General features: G+C 33.4%; 1 protein-coding gene across 1 annotated transcript; it reads right to left on the bottom strand.

Annotated features, from left to right (window-relative positions):
- Window positions 1–3,311: 3,311 nt before the first annotated feature.
- LOC110656000 (pentatricopeptide repeat-containing protein At1g63330-like) lies at window positions 3,312–5,729 on the bottom strand. The gene has a single exon (XM_021812505.2). The coding sequence runs from the start codon at window positions 5,567–5,569 to the stop codon at window positions 3,590–3,592; it is 1,980 nt and encodes a 659-aa protein (XP_021668197.2). The 5' UTR covers window positions 5,570–5,729; the 3' UTR covers window positions 3,312–3,589.
- Between the last annotated feature and the right edge of the window lie 10,975 nt (window positions 5,730–16,704).

The raw sequence follows: 16,704 nt of genomic DNA, 5'->3' as shown, positions 1-16,704 counted from the left end.
CGGCTAAGCGCAAACTATTTAGATGGAATTGGAGTAGGCTTTTGAAAAAAATGGCAAAATTCAATTCTTCATACAAATTCTAGACAGTAGGCCTCATATGATTCTACTAACCAAATGACCATTAGTTTTGCATATGATGACCTCACATCTATGCGAGTGAAGAAGTACATGCTGCAGTGTATCATATAATTTGCAGTCTGCAGGTTACCTGTTTACAATGAAGAATTGCACTATTGGGAACTTCAGGAGAATGAAGTATAAGAGAACCAAAAATGTTACAGAAATTAAGAGCAAGTCATGTTTATTTACTAAGTTTTCTACTTATGCATTCCTAAAGAAGATTTGTTTGACAAAGGTCTCATGTCTCATTATTGCTTTTAGTCACCGGTTAAAGACATTTGGGATAGAAGGGTAAATTGTGGAATTTTTGTTAGATTAATGATCAATTTTGTCTCTGTATTTTTGGGACAGGTCCAATTTAGCCTAATTATAAGTTTTTTGCCAAAATTGCCCACAAGCTTCGTTTTAAGCTCAATTTACATCCTGCAATTATCAGAGAATTCTCTATGAAAATAGCAAGCTTGAGGAAATTAATAAAAAAAAGAGGAAAACAAACAAAAATTTAAGAGAAGTTTTTTATTAGACAAAATATTATAAGAAACGCATTCTTTTCTTTACCATTTCTACTTCTTCATTCATCCTTCAATGGCTGGTTCACAACCTTCAAGCAGGTCATATTATGCTTGGTATCACAGGCATCACATCCAAAAACCCAGTTAATAAAAGAAAAAGAATAAGCAAGTCCCAAGCCTCACATGCTGACCTTATAAAAATGGCTATTGAATTTCAACTCTTAAACAACATAAAGAGAAATATCACAATAGCATAAGGGAACAAAATATATAATTTCCAATAACAACAGTAAATATGCTTCAGAATTTAAGTAGACTGAAGATATCATAATATATTTTTGTTTACTTTATCATATTCGTTCTTGGTAATCAGCAATCACACTTACAAGCGCTGTTACAAACAATATATGCATTGCACACAAGTAATTAGTCAAGTATATACACAACAGTAGCTTTCTCATAGTACAAGTAGCCAATTCAACAACTAGATTTGCCCAGTGACCTGAAAAATCTAATCATATCGTTGAAAACATCTTCCTTTCCTCCTACACTTGTGAGGAAGTCTAGATTATCATAGTTCTCCAGATAAAGCAACTCAGGTTTGGACTGCAACTCCTTTAGAGTGGGCTCCACATCTGCGACGTCTTGCAGAGCTGAATATATTATAAGATCCCACTGCCATCAGTTTTGCAGAGCTGAAAATCTTTCTTTTAAGCTGATGATAAGGAGGTAGAGGCAAAGGATTTGACTACCATAGTTTCTAAAGGTTTAAAATAAGCATTTTGAGAGTTTAACTCAGTTTGTTAAAACCTAACAGGGAAAGTTGTAAAAAAAAAAAAAAAGAAAAGAAAAAAGAACTTCCAAGTGCAGAACTTAAAAGATGAACTTGATTGGAATTTGCATATATGACTACTAAAACAAGGTATATGGAGCATACTCTTGAAAAGAAGATGCAGATTTTCATGATGCGTGAGCTGTTAACGCAACAAATCTGCCTGCAATGTTATAGAATCCCTATTTTAGAAGGTAAAATAGCACATATATTCGAACATTTAAACCATAGCATAACTGCATCTTTATTTAATTTATCCTCTACTAATTGTGAAGCCAACTGTAAGCTTGCTTTTAAAGACCTTTTAGTTTTGCTGTGAATTTAACTATTACCCAAAAACTTTGGACACATCTAAGATTTCCATGTGCTGGCTTCATAAAAAGAAGCAAGGCCTCACAACTAAAAGCTTCAGATACCATATATCTGCTCTTTAAGCACCTGAATAGAATAACTATTTTATCTAGTCTGACACACTACTTTAAATTCAAGGTCCCAGGATAATTATGTTTCTTGAGGAATAGATATAAAATTAATGGTAGTTGACTTCAAAATTCTCTAAAATTTAGATCGCAATTGCAGCATTAGAAAAATGGTCTTGGTTAACATTCTCACAAATAAAGAGAGCTGAATTTATATATCTTAGCTGGATATCAAAGGCAAACTTAGGCCAATCACAAAATTCCTAGAAGGTGGAGATGATGGGAAAGGTCGATGGCCTTTCCCACATTTTCTGACCAAGAAGAAACACAGGCTTCTTGAGAACAGAGACAGGCTATTCATGCATGTCGATTCATTCACGTGCAGGCAAAGCAGAAATGCTTAAATATATCGCATTTCAATATGTGGGACACTAAGCAGCATATTAAGTGCATAGTCCTGCAGAAACTAAATAGATACCTGAGGTAGCCTATGTATGCATGTCAATATGAACAGAGAAGAAAAATCACACTTATATCAAAAGGAATGGCGCAGGTACACATCATTCAGAACTACTATTAGCATCCTTTAGCCCTGCAGAATGAAATTATAAAAAAATGTAGTTCTCAACAATATTATGAAGACCTAAGGTTCTGTTAAACAGGAACCTAACATGGAACTCCATGAGAGACCTTCAATTCAAAGAAATCTGGATAACCGAGTGGTGCTAAAAACAACCTTAGGAACCCTCTGATCATTAACATCCAAATCATAAAAGAATACTGGCAAAAAGTTTGTTGGACAGGATGACCCATAGAAGCAATTCCAAATTAGAAATGCAAGACTCAGGCCAAATTAGAAAAGTTATGAACCACCAAGGAAGAACACTTGATGAGTTTATAAATCCAAACTCATACTACTATCACCTCACAGATTTCCATATATGCAAAAATCATATGGTTAGCACAATTTGATTGAAAAAGAGCCCCAATTATATTAAGTAGAACCATGGAACATTATCTAGTCAATCATCAATTCTCAATAACCATGCATAGATTTTCAATTGCCCTCAGGACCCCAGTTTGAAATCACAAAAACCACTTATGGGTTACGAGAATATCAAAAGTTTGAAATACTTGTAACTTAAGAAAGCACCAGCCCAAATTTACTTAATATCCGCTTTGCAACTTGCTTATATTTAGAAACAACGGTCTCGATCAAAATTATCATTCATGGATACTAAACTGAATGACATGGTCAAATCTTACAGAAAAATTTAAATTAACAGTGTCCTTAAATTAGACAGCAGAACATTTGCCAATTAAACATAAATCCGAATTAAAGGACATTTCTCTTCGCTCACCAATATTGCATAAAGTACAAAACAGAGATAATATATTCACCAGCAGCATAGAAAAATGAACATTGAATAGGGAGAGAGATAGAGGACTGATAATGGAAGTTAGCAAGTCATCACATTCTACGTGACCATCACACACGGAATAAAAAATGTTACTATGCTTGTACAACCAAAATCATGAGTGCTAATACAAAAAAAGCTACCAACTAGCAGCATTGTAATTGCACTAGTATTGAAATAGATTAAAATACAAATAACTGACAACACAAATCTCATGCTTTTGTTGATTTGGCCTTGATTGTTAAAATTTTACTTTACAATTTCGCTTTTAGAACCTTAAAATTTGTTTCATAATTTTCTCAAAGTAAGATCACCATTGTGCAATAAATGTACTACCAATTCAGCAGTCGTCGCATCGGCAGAGAATCCCTTACCAACCATTTCTTTAATAAGTTTTCTTGCCCTTGGTACATCCTTGTGCCTAAGAAACCCTTGAATGATTACATTATAACAACATCCATCTGGTAAACATCCACCCTCTTGCATTTCTCTAAAGACATTGTGTGCTTTATCTATTAATCCTTGATTACAAAGTCCTTTTATCATCACAGTATATGTATAAACATTAGGCTGTAAACCTTTTTCAGAGAGCCTAGAAAACAGTTCCTTGGCATCAATAATCTTCCCAGCTTTGAACATACCATTGATCAAAATGTTATAGATCACAAGATCAGGCTCCAAATGACTCTTTTCCATTGCTTTAAATAGTGTGAGCGCCTCATCAAGGTCTCCCTGTTTGCATAAACCATGAAGCAAAATTGAGAAGGTTATTATATTTGGCTGCTGACCATGATAACACATGTTCTTGAAAAGCTCTTTTGCAGTCCGCGTCCTCCCTGCTTCCCAGAGGCCCTTTATAAGAATATTAAAGGTAACAGAGTCAGGAACTAAACCCTTTTGAGGCATGTCATCAAAAAGTTTCTTTGCTTCATCGATCTTTTTGCTCTTGCAATATCCATTAATCAAGTTGTTGTAGCTAAAAATATCAACTATTCCATCTGTTACCATCAGATTAAATACTTCTCTAGCTTTATTCATTTGACCATGCAGACAATATGCATCTATCAATGAATTGTAAGCAATTGCATCAGGTTTTATGCCCCTTTCAACCATCATATTGACAACTTCTTGACCCTCTAAAACCATTCCATCCTTAAAAAGAGTGTCAATCACTATATTGAAGGTAAGAACATTTGGTGACATGTTCTGCCTCACCATTTCATTCAACAACGCCAAAGCTTCCTTCCCTTTGCCTAAATAGCATAGACAATGAACTAAGGTGCTATAGATGACCACATTAGGCTCCACACCTCTTTGAACCATTATCTTGATTATACTTTGAGCATCCGAAACCAATCCTTTCTTACAAAGAGTGTTAATAAATATGCTGAAGGTAAAAACATCAGGTGATATGTTTTGCCCTACCATTTTTTTCAACAAGGCCAAAGCTTGATTCTGCCTTCCTAAATTGCAAAGACCATGAATTAAGCAGTTATAAGTAACCAAATCAGGCTCCACACCTCTTTGAATCATTTGAGAGAAGAGGTCTAAAGCCTCAACAACTAGCTTATTCTTGCAAAGAGCATCAATGATTGCATTGTAAGTCACAACATTTGGCTCACAACCTCTCTCTACCATTTCCTTTAGCAACCCAACAGCCACATTTGCTTTCCCAAATTTACAAAACCCGTTAACTATCACATTGTAAGTATGAAGGTTAGGTTGATAACCTCCTGCAACCATGTCATCGAAAAAATCTACTGCTTCATAGATTTGACCCTTCACACTAAGCCCATTGATTAAGGTAGTAAATGTCACAATGTCAGGCTCCAATCCAAATTTGAGGACTTTCCCCAAAATAGAGAAGCCAAAATTCACAACGTGCAAGTGACAGAAGCAATTAATCAAGATATTTAGAGAATAAATATCATGTGGGATCCCTAGCAATTCAATAGTTTTGGACAAGGAAACGGCAGTGTGATGTTGTTTCATTTTCACAAGAGCAGATAAAAATCGATTAAATTCAACTCTAGAAGGCAGAGGATGCATATGAATTATGTTATTAAAGGAAGCTAAGGCATCATCAAGGTGCTTAAAAGAAGCAGATTTGAACTTAAATCTGAAGAAAAGTGAATCTTTTTGTGTGGCAGTGGAACCAGGATTAGAAGAATGGAAACAATTGGTAAATAATAATAGGGTTGGAGATTGAATGGTACCCAAAGCCCTTTGCGGTTGAAGCTGGAAGCTCCTCCAAGGCGCCATTATCATCGATCTCTCCTCTGCAAAATTTTAGGTTTGTTTGCACGGGAAAGAGGGATAAGAAACGAAGGCTGCATCTCGTGAAATTAATACTGTTGTATTACCAGTCTTTTGCTTATGCTTTGATTTTGTTAGTATTAATCTAAAAGATTTGTTACATTCTTTATTTAAATTAAGTTGATTTTAAGTAGGTGATCGTATATAAAGTATATTATAGAATATTATCGAAAAGTATGGCATTTTATTAATGTTAGTAAAATTAAATTATTGTATAATTTCTCCTCTCCATTAAAGCTAGTAAGGGCATGAGCTAGGGGTGGTCACGGTTCAGTTTTGAATTAGAATCGAATCGAAATTGATTCGATTAAAATCGAATTAAAATTAATTAAAATCGAAATTGATTTCGAATTGGATCAAAATCGTCCTTCTGCGGTTTGATTTATGTTCATATTTTTTAAGAACTATGAACCGGCGGTTTCGAACCGGATTGAACTGACGATTTCGAACTGGATTAAACTGACGATTTAAATATAAAAAAATTCAATAAATATGTTACCTCACTCGTAATTCATTTATATATATCATTAATTCTTTACACAATTATTCTCTGTATTTTTTTCAATTCTTAATATTTTTTCAATTTTTCTCAAATTCTCTAAATAATTATTTTCTACACTCATTTTAATTTCCAATACTCTCTCAATTTTCCTACTTTATTATTTTATATACTTACTGAAATTTTCAATACTACCTCAATTACTTTGTTATTACTTTAAATCCTCAATAAAATTTCCAATATCCTCTATTTTAATTTTTTTTCCCTTTTATACTTTTTAATTATCAATTATTATATCATTTTTAAAAAAAGGCAAGTAATAGAACTAAAAAATTTTAATTCCTCTAAATCCTAAAGGGATATTTAGGCAAAATTAAGTTCATACACTTTTTACTAATTTCTTTAAAAAAAATTAATTTCATCTCTAGTTTTTTAATCAGGTTCAAGTCTTTATTTATTAAATTTTTCTTAAAGATAAATTATTTTCTTTCTTTTTTTTCTTATTTTATTTTGATTGAAAGATTTCTAAGAAAAATTAAAATATTTTTACAAATATAACTTAAATTTTGAATCAATAAAATTTTTCTCTAATTTTTTTTGTCTAAGCTACCCTTAAATCATCCTTAAACCGCTTCCAAACCGTCCTCCAAACTGTTTTGAACCGTTCTTTTTCGAACCGCCCTTCAAACCGTTTTAAACCGGGGCTCAAACCAGAACCGGCAGTTCAGGAACCGTCTTCCAAACCGTCCCCTGGCGGTTTGGTTCAGGTTCATGATTTCATTGAACCTAAACCGGCGGTTCCTGAACCGTGGCTACCCCTAGCATGAGCAGTTACAAGTTTGGATAACGACAATTATGAAAATGAAGAGAAAGAGAGAGAATAAACGTGTGGGACAATAAATTTGAGAGCTTGTACCGGCCAACTTCATTGGATTTTTTCGGCAATATTAGTGGCATTAGAATCCTTGTCCCACGAGTTTTCTTTTGATACCTACCTTGTGTCCAATGGTGGCGGGAGAAAGGAGATCTGAAGAGAGAAAACGGGCGACAACAGATTTTCTGGCCACTTTCCCAACGATCTAACTTTGGGATTGATGATCTGAGATCATTGATGAACTTAACATGTCAAAAATGTGATCATTGGATGGCTTAGATTAGATTTTCGAGCATTTTTTATCGTCACTTTTGAGAATTATTTTCATGATAACCATTTACGTGTTTTAGGTTTCGTGTAGGTATCTTCGAATCTACGATAGTTCACCATCACCAATGCCAAGTTTCTAGTCCATCCAAATGTTTGGTGGCCCGTCTCAGTACATGATTAGTATTACAGTCAAATATAGCATTTTTAGATGTTTCGAACGCGTTTAAAATAGTAGAATTGGCAAAGATAAATCTGAATTCAAGTTGTGTGATTTTTTTCCTAGTTTTAGCTAGCTGATTAATTTATAAAATATTCCTAGTTTAATGAGATTAAGTAAAGTGAATTTAATTTATAAAAGAATAATAAAAATGACCTCCAAGAATATTTTTTTTTTCAACTTTTAGAGCACCAAAAATATTTAATTGGATTATAGCAAAATTTAGGAACAGAGCTGATTTGGATATCAACACCTAGATTAGGTTTCTTGTAGGCCCTAAATGAGCATATGATGATTGTTGTTGTGGGTCTGAGGTCAATTGTTGAGTTTTCTTGTAGGGGTTAGGTTCTAATTATAGGAAACTCTACCGAAATTTTGACATGATCCTGAAACTGTTATTTTGCTTTTTTAATTATTTAATTATTTTTGTGTTAGTCATTTGATTAAGATTAGTGTGTCAATATAGATAAATGGAACCGGCCGTCTTTTTTTTTTTTTTCAATCGGACCAACTACAATTAGGTCATCAACTCTAGGAATTAGACATTAATTATTTGTGCAATTTCAATATTATTTATATATTCAGCATGCTTATGCATTTCATAAATATTAATTTATGTATATAATTAGTAAAATATATAAGGACATTCTTATTATTATATATTTAATTATTATTAATTATATATGTTTGTTGTCCTAAAGATAATTTAGAGCCATGCATATTCTATATTGACCTAGGGAAAGCACCACTTAACATAAGAAAAAAGCATAAAAACCAATAATTAAAAAAAACACTTTATAATCTCCTCCACTGACGCATTTTTTTTTCTTTGTGTACGAGCACCTAAGATAGGAAAAAGACAAAAACAAATGGGAGCAGCAAAGCAAGAGCAAGAAGTAAAGAAGAGAAGCCAAAAAAGAAAAGAAAAAAAAAAGGGAGTGAGTCGGTGTTGTTTTGGAAGGCTACTACACGAAAAAAAAAATCACTAAAGAAGTCAACTAAAAAGACTTAACTGCCCTCACAAAAGCACAAATCTCTCTCAAAGATATCGTCTAGATATGTAATAGGAAGCACTACCACTATAAAAGGCCAAAAGGCTCTAAATAGACATAGCAGGCTCTTCAATCATGAAGGATAAAATTGTATTTCAATCTCTTCAAATCAATTGAGATTGCACTATTTACAAGAAACTGCCCTTTATTATATAAGTATGTAATATGGTACATGATGGATAGGAACCGATTAATTGGTTCAATTTTAAAATTTAATCGGTTCGGTTTATAATTTTAATAATTTGGTTTAATCTTATTTTCATAAAAATCAAAAAAATTATTAATATATAGGAAATCAAAAAAATTCGAATCGAAAAATCAAAGAAAGAATCTAAAGATTTTTGAGTTTTGATTTCCAATTTTTTTGTTTTTATGTTTTTATTATTTAGATTTAATGTTAAAAATATGAAATTTTATAAATTTCTGATTTAAAACCGAAACGAACCAAATTTTAATTTATCGATTCGATTCGATTTTCTCTTATCAATCGGTTCGGTTCGGTTTTTAAAATTTTCGATTTACACCCCTAATGATGGATATGAATTGGATAAGTAGATGTGGCTTGAGTTAATCTCACTAGGTGTTGTGCAAAATCTCAAAGATGCACGGATCGTTAACAATTAATAAAGTAGTGAGTAGAGTATCATTTCTATGAGAATCATGTTGAGTACCAAGTTATAGTAATTTTAATCATCTAGATAATCGAATTGTATATAAATAGTAATTAAATCTAAATTAAAAGAAATAAAATCTAAAATAATTAAATAATCTTGAATATTAATGTCATGACCCAAATTCTAGGCTGGACCGGTACTAGAATTTGGGTCAGCATAAGGCCCCCAAAGCTCGTAGTAAGCCTAATTGTTCTAACCCAACCATAAAGCCCATACTCTAAGTCCCATTTCAAGGAATCAACCAGATAGAATCCAGCCATAACCTGAACTATCCAACGAAGAGTTTTTAGTTCACCCGACCTATAATCACAGAATACATCAAATTGGAGAGCTCTGCTCACCGTCACAATCTTCAATCAATCATATAATCAAATGGCAGCTCAACTCCCTCATCCTCAAAACAATCCATCTCATACATTCAAAATATCCATAAAAATTAAGTTCCAAAGAAAATAGATCATTATAGTCCCATAAATTAAAAATAACTCTAGCACATGCGGAGTTCTAAATTTTAAATCAAGAAAATGAAATACAAGGTACGACTGCTGATAAACATGCGAGAAAGAAAACAGGTTATTCTGAAAATGAAACTTTCCTGTAGCCTAAAAAAAAAAGGGTTAACAAGAGTGAGTGTTCGACTCATAGAGTAAGATATTGATTTTAAATACAATTTCAATAACTATCTAAGGCTAATACATCCCTAAGGATGAAATGCAGCATATATCAATACATTCAACTAAGTTCAAACAATATTCGCACAAAGAATAATTTGGAGCACTCGCACACCCATGTGTCACATCAATCAAATATATATATATATATATATATATATATATATATATGAGAGAGCTAATGTCCTATACAGCTCTCTTAATTCCAACCTTTGCTGGCAAGATCAACTCGAGCTGGACTTTCTCTTAATAATCCAAATGCAAGAGTCAGCGAGATCAACTCAAAGCCGTATTCACCCCGATTTATTACAAAAATAATTGGGCCCCAAGTGAGACTAGCTCAAGCCGATCTGCCCATACTACCCATATCTAGTACCATACCTCACGAACGCTGACACATGCACATAGCTCCAAATTATCCTAAGGCCACACCCACATTAATTTCAGCAAATAATAGTGCAACACAAAGTGTGCCTATAATAGTTATATACATATAATTATAAGTGATTATATGAGCATGCCTTGTATATATAATAATATTGAAATTATAAATAAAATCAATATCTACTCACAGTACACCGGAGACTATTATGGCGGCTGAGTGAAAGAAGATGGTTGACCCTGCTCACCTAAATAATTGTATTATAAATTTATTAGTACTAACTTTAAAGTAAGATTTTAAAGAGACAAAAGACATCCTAATTTATGCCGAAAATCTGATAAAGTTTCCTCTGTACCTAGGACTTACTCAATCTGCAAGGCAACTCAAACAACACTTCTAAATCCAATGGCCTCAAGCCCACATCACAACAATATCATACTGTCTCTCCTAAGCCCACCAAATTAGTAAAAAATTATATAACTACGTATAAAATAATTATTTAAAAATTTAGAGTGTTACATTCTTCTCCCCTTACAGAAAATTCATCCTCGAATTTTATACAATGCAGAACAATAACACAAAGTTACATATTAAACTTATGAGTACTTGCTGCGCCTCTCCTACTCTGACTCCCAAGTACATTCCTCCACAGATTGACTACTCCACAGGACTAACCATAGGGATTTACCTTAACCGAAGCTGTTTCATCTGATAGTCTACTATGGCTACTGGTTACTCCTTAAAGATCAAATTCTCATTTAACTCCACTGCGCTTAACTTGATATCTCATAACTTTAATCAACTTTGGCACTTACCTCACTTTCATTATGCCCTAACGTGTCTCTTAGTGACTTCAGTCCCTATTCCTCTATTTCAATAAAGTTTGCTCCCTAAAGACATGACTTATGTTCCTTATCCTATAGTATCCTATGAGATGCTTTCTTGTAGCACCTATCATATGCATCTCGTTCAAAATCTTTACTTGTCCTATGACCTCAATGGTCAATACCTATGCATCTTCTCATCCCCCTTGATACTTCAAATTTCCAATCTACTTTGTGTCATTACTAAGGTCCTTAGATCAACTCTTGTCAATCTTATATAACTAGTCATGTAGAGTTCCATTCAAGTGCCAAGTGTACCCTACACCATCTATCAACATTAGAAAGTAAACTAGGTCTCTTCTCCTATATGACAAAAGTGTTTATATTCCCTGACAACCCAGTTAATGTGACCTTATCATTTCTCACTCCTTCTCTGGAATGGAAGTATCTTGACTTCTTCCTAAAGCTTCTTATTATTTGATGTATTTTTTAACACATTGGCACTTAGATTGAGGCTCTACTACTCCTTTAATCTATCATCTCACCATAATTTATTTTAAACATCCCTTAATGTGTCCTTAGCATACTTATTCCTCCTTATTCTCATCATTGTAACCAACTCTACCGAGCTTTTCTCTTGTCCTTTGGATCTTATCTACTTCCTTTTCCTATTTCTGCTATTGTTGATATCTTTCCAACCTACTGTACTTATTCTTTAACATTTGTCCTTTCTCATCATTATACCTTTTTCCTTCAAGGATGTCCATCACATCATTAACTTCAACCTTCTTTTTATTTCTTAGTCCTATCTTGATTGCTAGTTCCATTACTTTTGGACTTCTAACCTTGCGATTGGCTCCTACTAGCACATCTTTCACATTATGTAACACTTGTAATTGACCGTTAAAAATTCTTCTTATATCTCCTTTCCCAACTTGACTATCAGAACATTATCATTCCCTACTACCCTTTATAGGAAATTGCTCATCATGATTTAACTTCTGTCAATACTCTGATCTTCCTTTCATACTTAACATTAGGTACACACTTAATGTTATTTTCTTTTAAGGAAAATGTGTATGGACTGGTGCCTACCAAATTCTTAAATACTGGGTCACCTCAACACAATTTTCCTTACTTATGTAGTCTTCTAGAGCCAAAAGCATGAGCTAAACTTGAAGAGAAAGAGAAATCTCCTCCTACAGTTATCAATACACTGTTGTCTATAGAATAATGTTCAACTCATGTCTCTTGGTCTTTTTCTTGAAATTTCATTATCTCTTTCTATAAGATATCAGCTGCAATAATCCTTCTGTTTTACCACTGATTTGCCTGACATATCATCTTAAGATTTACTATCTTTACTTATACTTCATTTTTACCTTTTATGCCAACCCTCGCTCTTTTGCATCCCTATATCTTACTGTATTCTAGAAGATACCTCTCACTAACAGACTCTTCTGGAATTGATTCCAGTCATACTTACTGTTATATCTCTTATCCTTGTACTTTTTAGTGACTTTTGACTATCACTCATACATATCTCTTCCGGCTCTATCTCCTACTGTCGCTCTGTTACTTATTTTCATTCATATTTCCTTATAAAGTGACCTTATTGGTCATATTGAAAATGCTTACCTAACCCTTGATCACAGACCCCATAACTACTATCTCACCATTTCTACTCAGGACCTAAGCCTATGTGCCATTTTTCACCATCCTTTTTGTTCGTCATGCCTATTTAAACCATTAGGTTTACTTTTATTTAACTTACTACTTATTAATTCACTCCTTTGCCTGATAGGACAATTCAAGATACCATTGCACATCCTATAACTTTTGCTTGCTCTGGCTGTATTCCTCAACTAACTTTCCTCACATAGTTAAAAGTTTAAATGGATCTTATCCTAGTGCTACCTACTCCATCTTAGAAACAGGAATAGACAGAGTTTGATCCATATCCTGCAACTCTGAACTCCATGTTTTGGCTCTTGACACTGTCCTAATTATGACCTACTTTAAGTCCTACACTTCTGGATTCTATATCTGATAACTATCCTCACTCATGTAATCTTATTTTGGGCTTCCTAATATTACTTTCCAGTTTATCCTATTTACCTTGCCCAGGATGGCACTTTATGTACATTATATCTCACTTTGATCTTTCTAATCTTGTCCTATTCTTGGCTATTTAGTTTGCTCTTTAATTCATCTCTTTTATCTTACCCAAAATAGAACCTTAATTACTTTATTCCTTAGCTCCATTCTTTTTCTTGACCTGACAACTATGCTAGATAAATGTACTTTTTAGTGTCTCAACTAGGTCATCTTCACCTTTATACTATTCAGAATTAGTCTTTTGACCACTCTGATTAGCACTTCCACTACTATTTGAATTTCTTTCCTATTACATCTGAAACTAACTATCCAAATTTTCATTTATATAGTTTCTTTTATCTACTGATATTCTATGACTTTTTTTCACTTACTTGCAGTCATTGTCCTTTCCTCTGCTTAACTATAAACTACCTTTTAATACCTCAAGGAGAAAATCTATAGGATCCCCTTTTTTCCTTACTACTCTAAAGCTCTGCGTCTATCATGATCTGATCCCTTATGATCCTTACAACAAAAATTGTACTCTCCCTAAGGGGGTACTTGAGCCACTATTCCCTATCGCACCACAGTCCCATTTAGGATATCATTCCATAAATCATTATACTAGTGATACTCTTCTGTCTCTCCTGAGAAGACATTATCATACTCTGCAGCCTACCTGACTACAAGAGAGGTACTACATCTACCTATTACCACAACTATACAAGGCTATCTACTCTCTTTTTATATTGTAAACTTTCCTAGAATGCCATTTTGTACGCTATGAATATTATTCATAACCTCCAGTCTCCTTTAGGGAGTGAAATCATACTTATGCTCCACTGTCACACAAAGGAGATGTTATCTTCATTAAACTTTAGGTAATACGTCCACTGTAACGCCAACACTGCCAGCAATCTCATACCAGAGACCAGATGATTCCACTAATTAGGGGTTATCATTACATTGCAACCATACTAAAAACCTCTAGTCTCGTTCCACTTATGTTATAACTCTATGCTCAAGTTAGGATAACTGAGTCACTAACTTTAGTTATCACCTAACTATGACCTTTGATGTTCTATCTCTAAGGTCTTAAACCCTAACTATGAGTTTTTTTAACTCCCCTGCAGAAATAAAACTCTGTCTTGAGATAACTATACTAAAATATAGGTTGTTTGCAAACACCCTCATCATGGTGCACCACAGGGAAGCACACAGCTCTACACAATAGTCCTATGTTGGTACTGTAATCTGCAGCTTATAGTACAAATATTGAGAACATTGCATACTTACTACGATATGTCCCAAAAGACCACTTTCCCAATCTTTTATCTCTCTCAGATTTACTGATATTATAACTTTCTTTGATTAGGCTATCCATTGATGACTACTAGTAGTGATACCCTCACTCTCATCTAAGGTAGCTATACTGTCAAAAGTCACCTTTATGTCCTTGTGCCTTGCACTAGATAGGCACGCCACTTAAACCCATACTGACTGAAACTTAGCATTTTTTGGAGTATGTATCCCCATGGCAGACCTTAACACTTTTGCTAACTCTAGTTCACATCACCATGTACTCCATGAAAACTATGATACTAAACTGAAGCACTCTTAATTACCCAAGGAATAACGTAGAATCTAAAAATAAGAAATTACAGAAGAAGTCGAAACAAGATCCTATACTCTGCATGTGACCTCTTAACAAAACTTTTTAAAACCTTAGACATGCACTTCCCGTTAGTAGTATGCCCTAGAGCATATCATTTAGTATGTATCTTGTACATGTTTTATTAATAAAAGGCATTTTCACCTTTCCGTTTACATAATATATTTATGTGTAATAGAAAAGGTCCATTGATATTTTGTTAGAAATTCTATTAGTAAGTTGTTAAGAATATGAGTGATAGAATTTCTAGCACAAAGTATCATAAATTGGTTCACAATCGAGGATACTTCACACAGGACATGACTTATCCAGAAAGATTGTATTCATGTTTGTTCCCAATGTATTTATATGAGATATAAATAAGATGGAATGGTGAGTCTCATGCCATATACCAAACATGATAGGCACTTATGCATGATAAGTAGGTCGAACCAGTGACATTTATGACAAGCACATGGAGTTTACTCTTGTCAATGCATTGTCATAAATCATATCAGTGCATATAATCTTTAGACCTGAGATAGCACAGTTATCTTGTATATAGATGATTTGAGTTTGATACTGCTTTCATACTTGTACTGTGTATGGGTATATGGGCATGTGTTGGCTCCTACTAGTTATATATGGAGGTAGGTGTTGATCAAGATGGAATCTGTTACCCTAAGTAAATAGTGATAAAATCCTATGTTCATTCAATTGTTCTTGATGTTTCAAGTTCTTGGCCAGGATAGATAGATTTAATCATAAAAGAGTTTCTGATGAGAAAGTCTTTTTAATCAAGAACTGGAATTAAAAGAGAACATAATATTCATAGCAAATGGAGTTTGGCATAAACCATGACTCCAACTTGAATTGGAATTTTGTAATAGAGAGATTCTAGTGCATGGTAACATATGATTATAAGTTCATTTAAAGTAAGCCTTATTACTGATTGGGTGGCTATGACATGCTACACTAGGTGTTAACCAGAGTCTATGAGCTGCCTAAAATGATTTAGAGAAATCATTTATGGTAAGAAAGAGTTCTGATGATATTAAGAGTTAATATCATATCTCATTGCCAATTAGTGATGAGCCTAGTAAGTCACACACATACACAAGTAATCACCAAGTTAAATGTGATTTAATTAATTAGTTAAAGAGTTTAATTGATTAATTAAATAGGTTTGGTTTGAAATTAGATTGCAAAGTCCCTAGCATGGCTTGAAACCAAATCTAGGTTATTGTATGTATAGTATAAGTTAAATTTATATTTAAAGTGTTTAAATATGAATTTAATTATGAGAAATTAATTAATAGAGATTAATTAATTAATTTATATTTGATGTAAATTGATTAGAAGAAGAGAAATAATTATTTTGGATTGAGAACTCAAAATTAAGACACAAGGGTAATTTGGTCATTTCACAGGGTGACATGTGGCACCATGAGATGGTAACACATGGCACTACACATAAGCTTGCCATTTGTCTTTTAATCATGTAAGATGATCAAAGTAGATTAAATCTAAGTTTGACGCTTGGCACAATATGATTGGGTCAATTAAACTAAGAGCCAATCAGAAGATGACATGTGGCAAGGGTTTTAAGTGATGACCTAGCTATATAAGGGAAAGGATGAAAGAACAAAATAACATCTGATTTCTTTCATGAGGTGCTGCCATCCTTATCTTCTTCTTCATCTCTTCTTCTTCTTCTTTCATCAATTCAAAGAGAATTGTCCATATTCTCTTGAATTAAAATTGCTAGAAATCGTTTCTAGTGTCCTATATACATCTATAACATCTCTAAAGGCAAAACCTTAATTTCTATTTGATTGAAAAGGCTTGAGAAGCTATTCAAGGGACCACCATTGGT

This window comes from Hevea brasiliensis, chromosome 14 (genome assembly GCF_030052815.1).
Source record: "Hevea brasiliensis isolate MT/VB/25A 57/8 chromosome 14, ASM3005281v1, whole genome shotgun sequence".
NCBI classification, from domain to species: domain Eukaryota; kingdom Viridiplantae; phylum Streptophyta; class Magnoliopsida; order Malpighiales; family Euphorbiaceae; genus Hevea; species Hevea brasiliensis.
The sequence above is the reverse complement of the archived record's forward strand: the minus strand, read 5'-3'. Positions and strand labels throughout refer to the sequence as shown.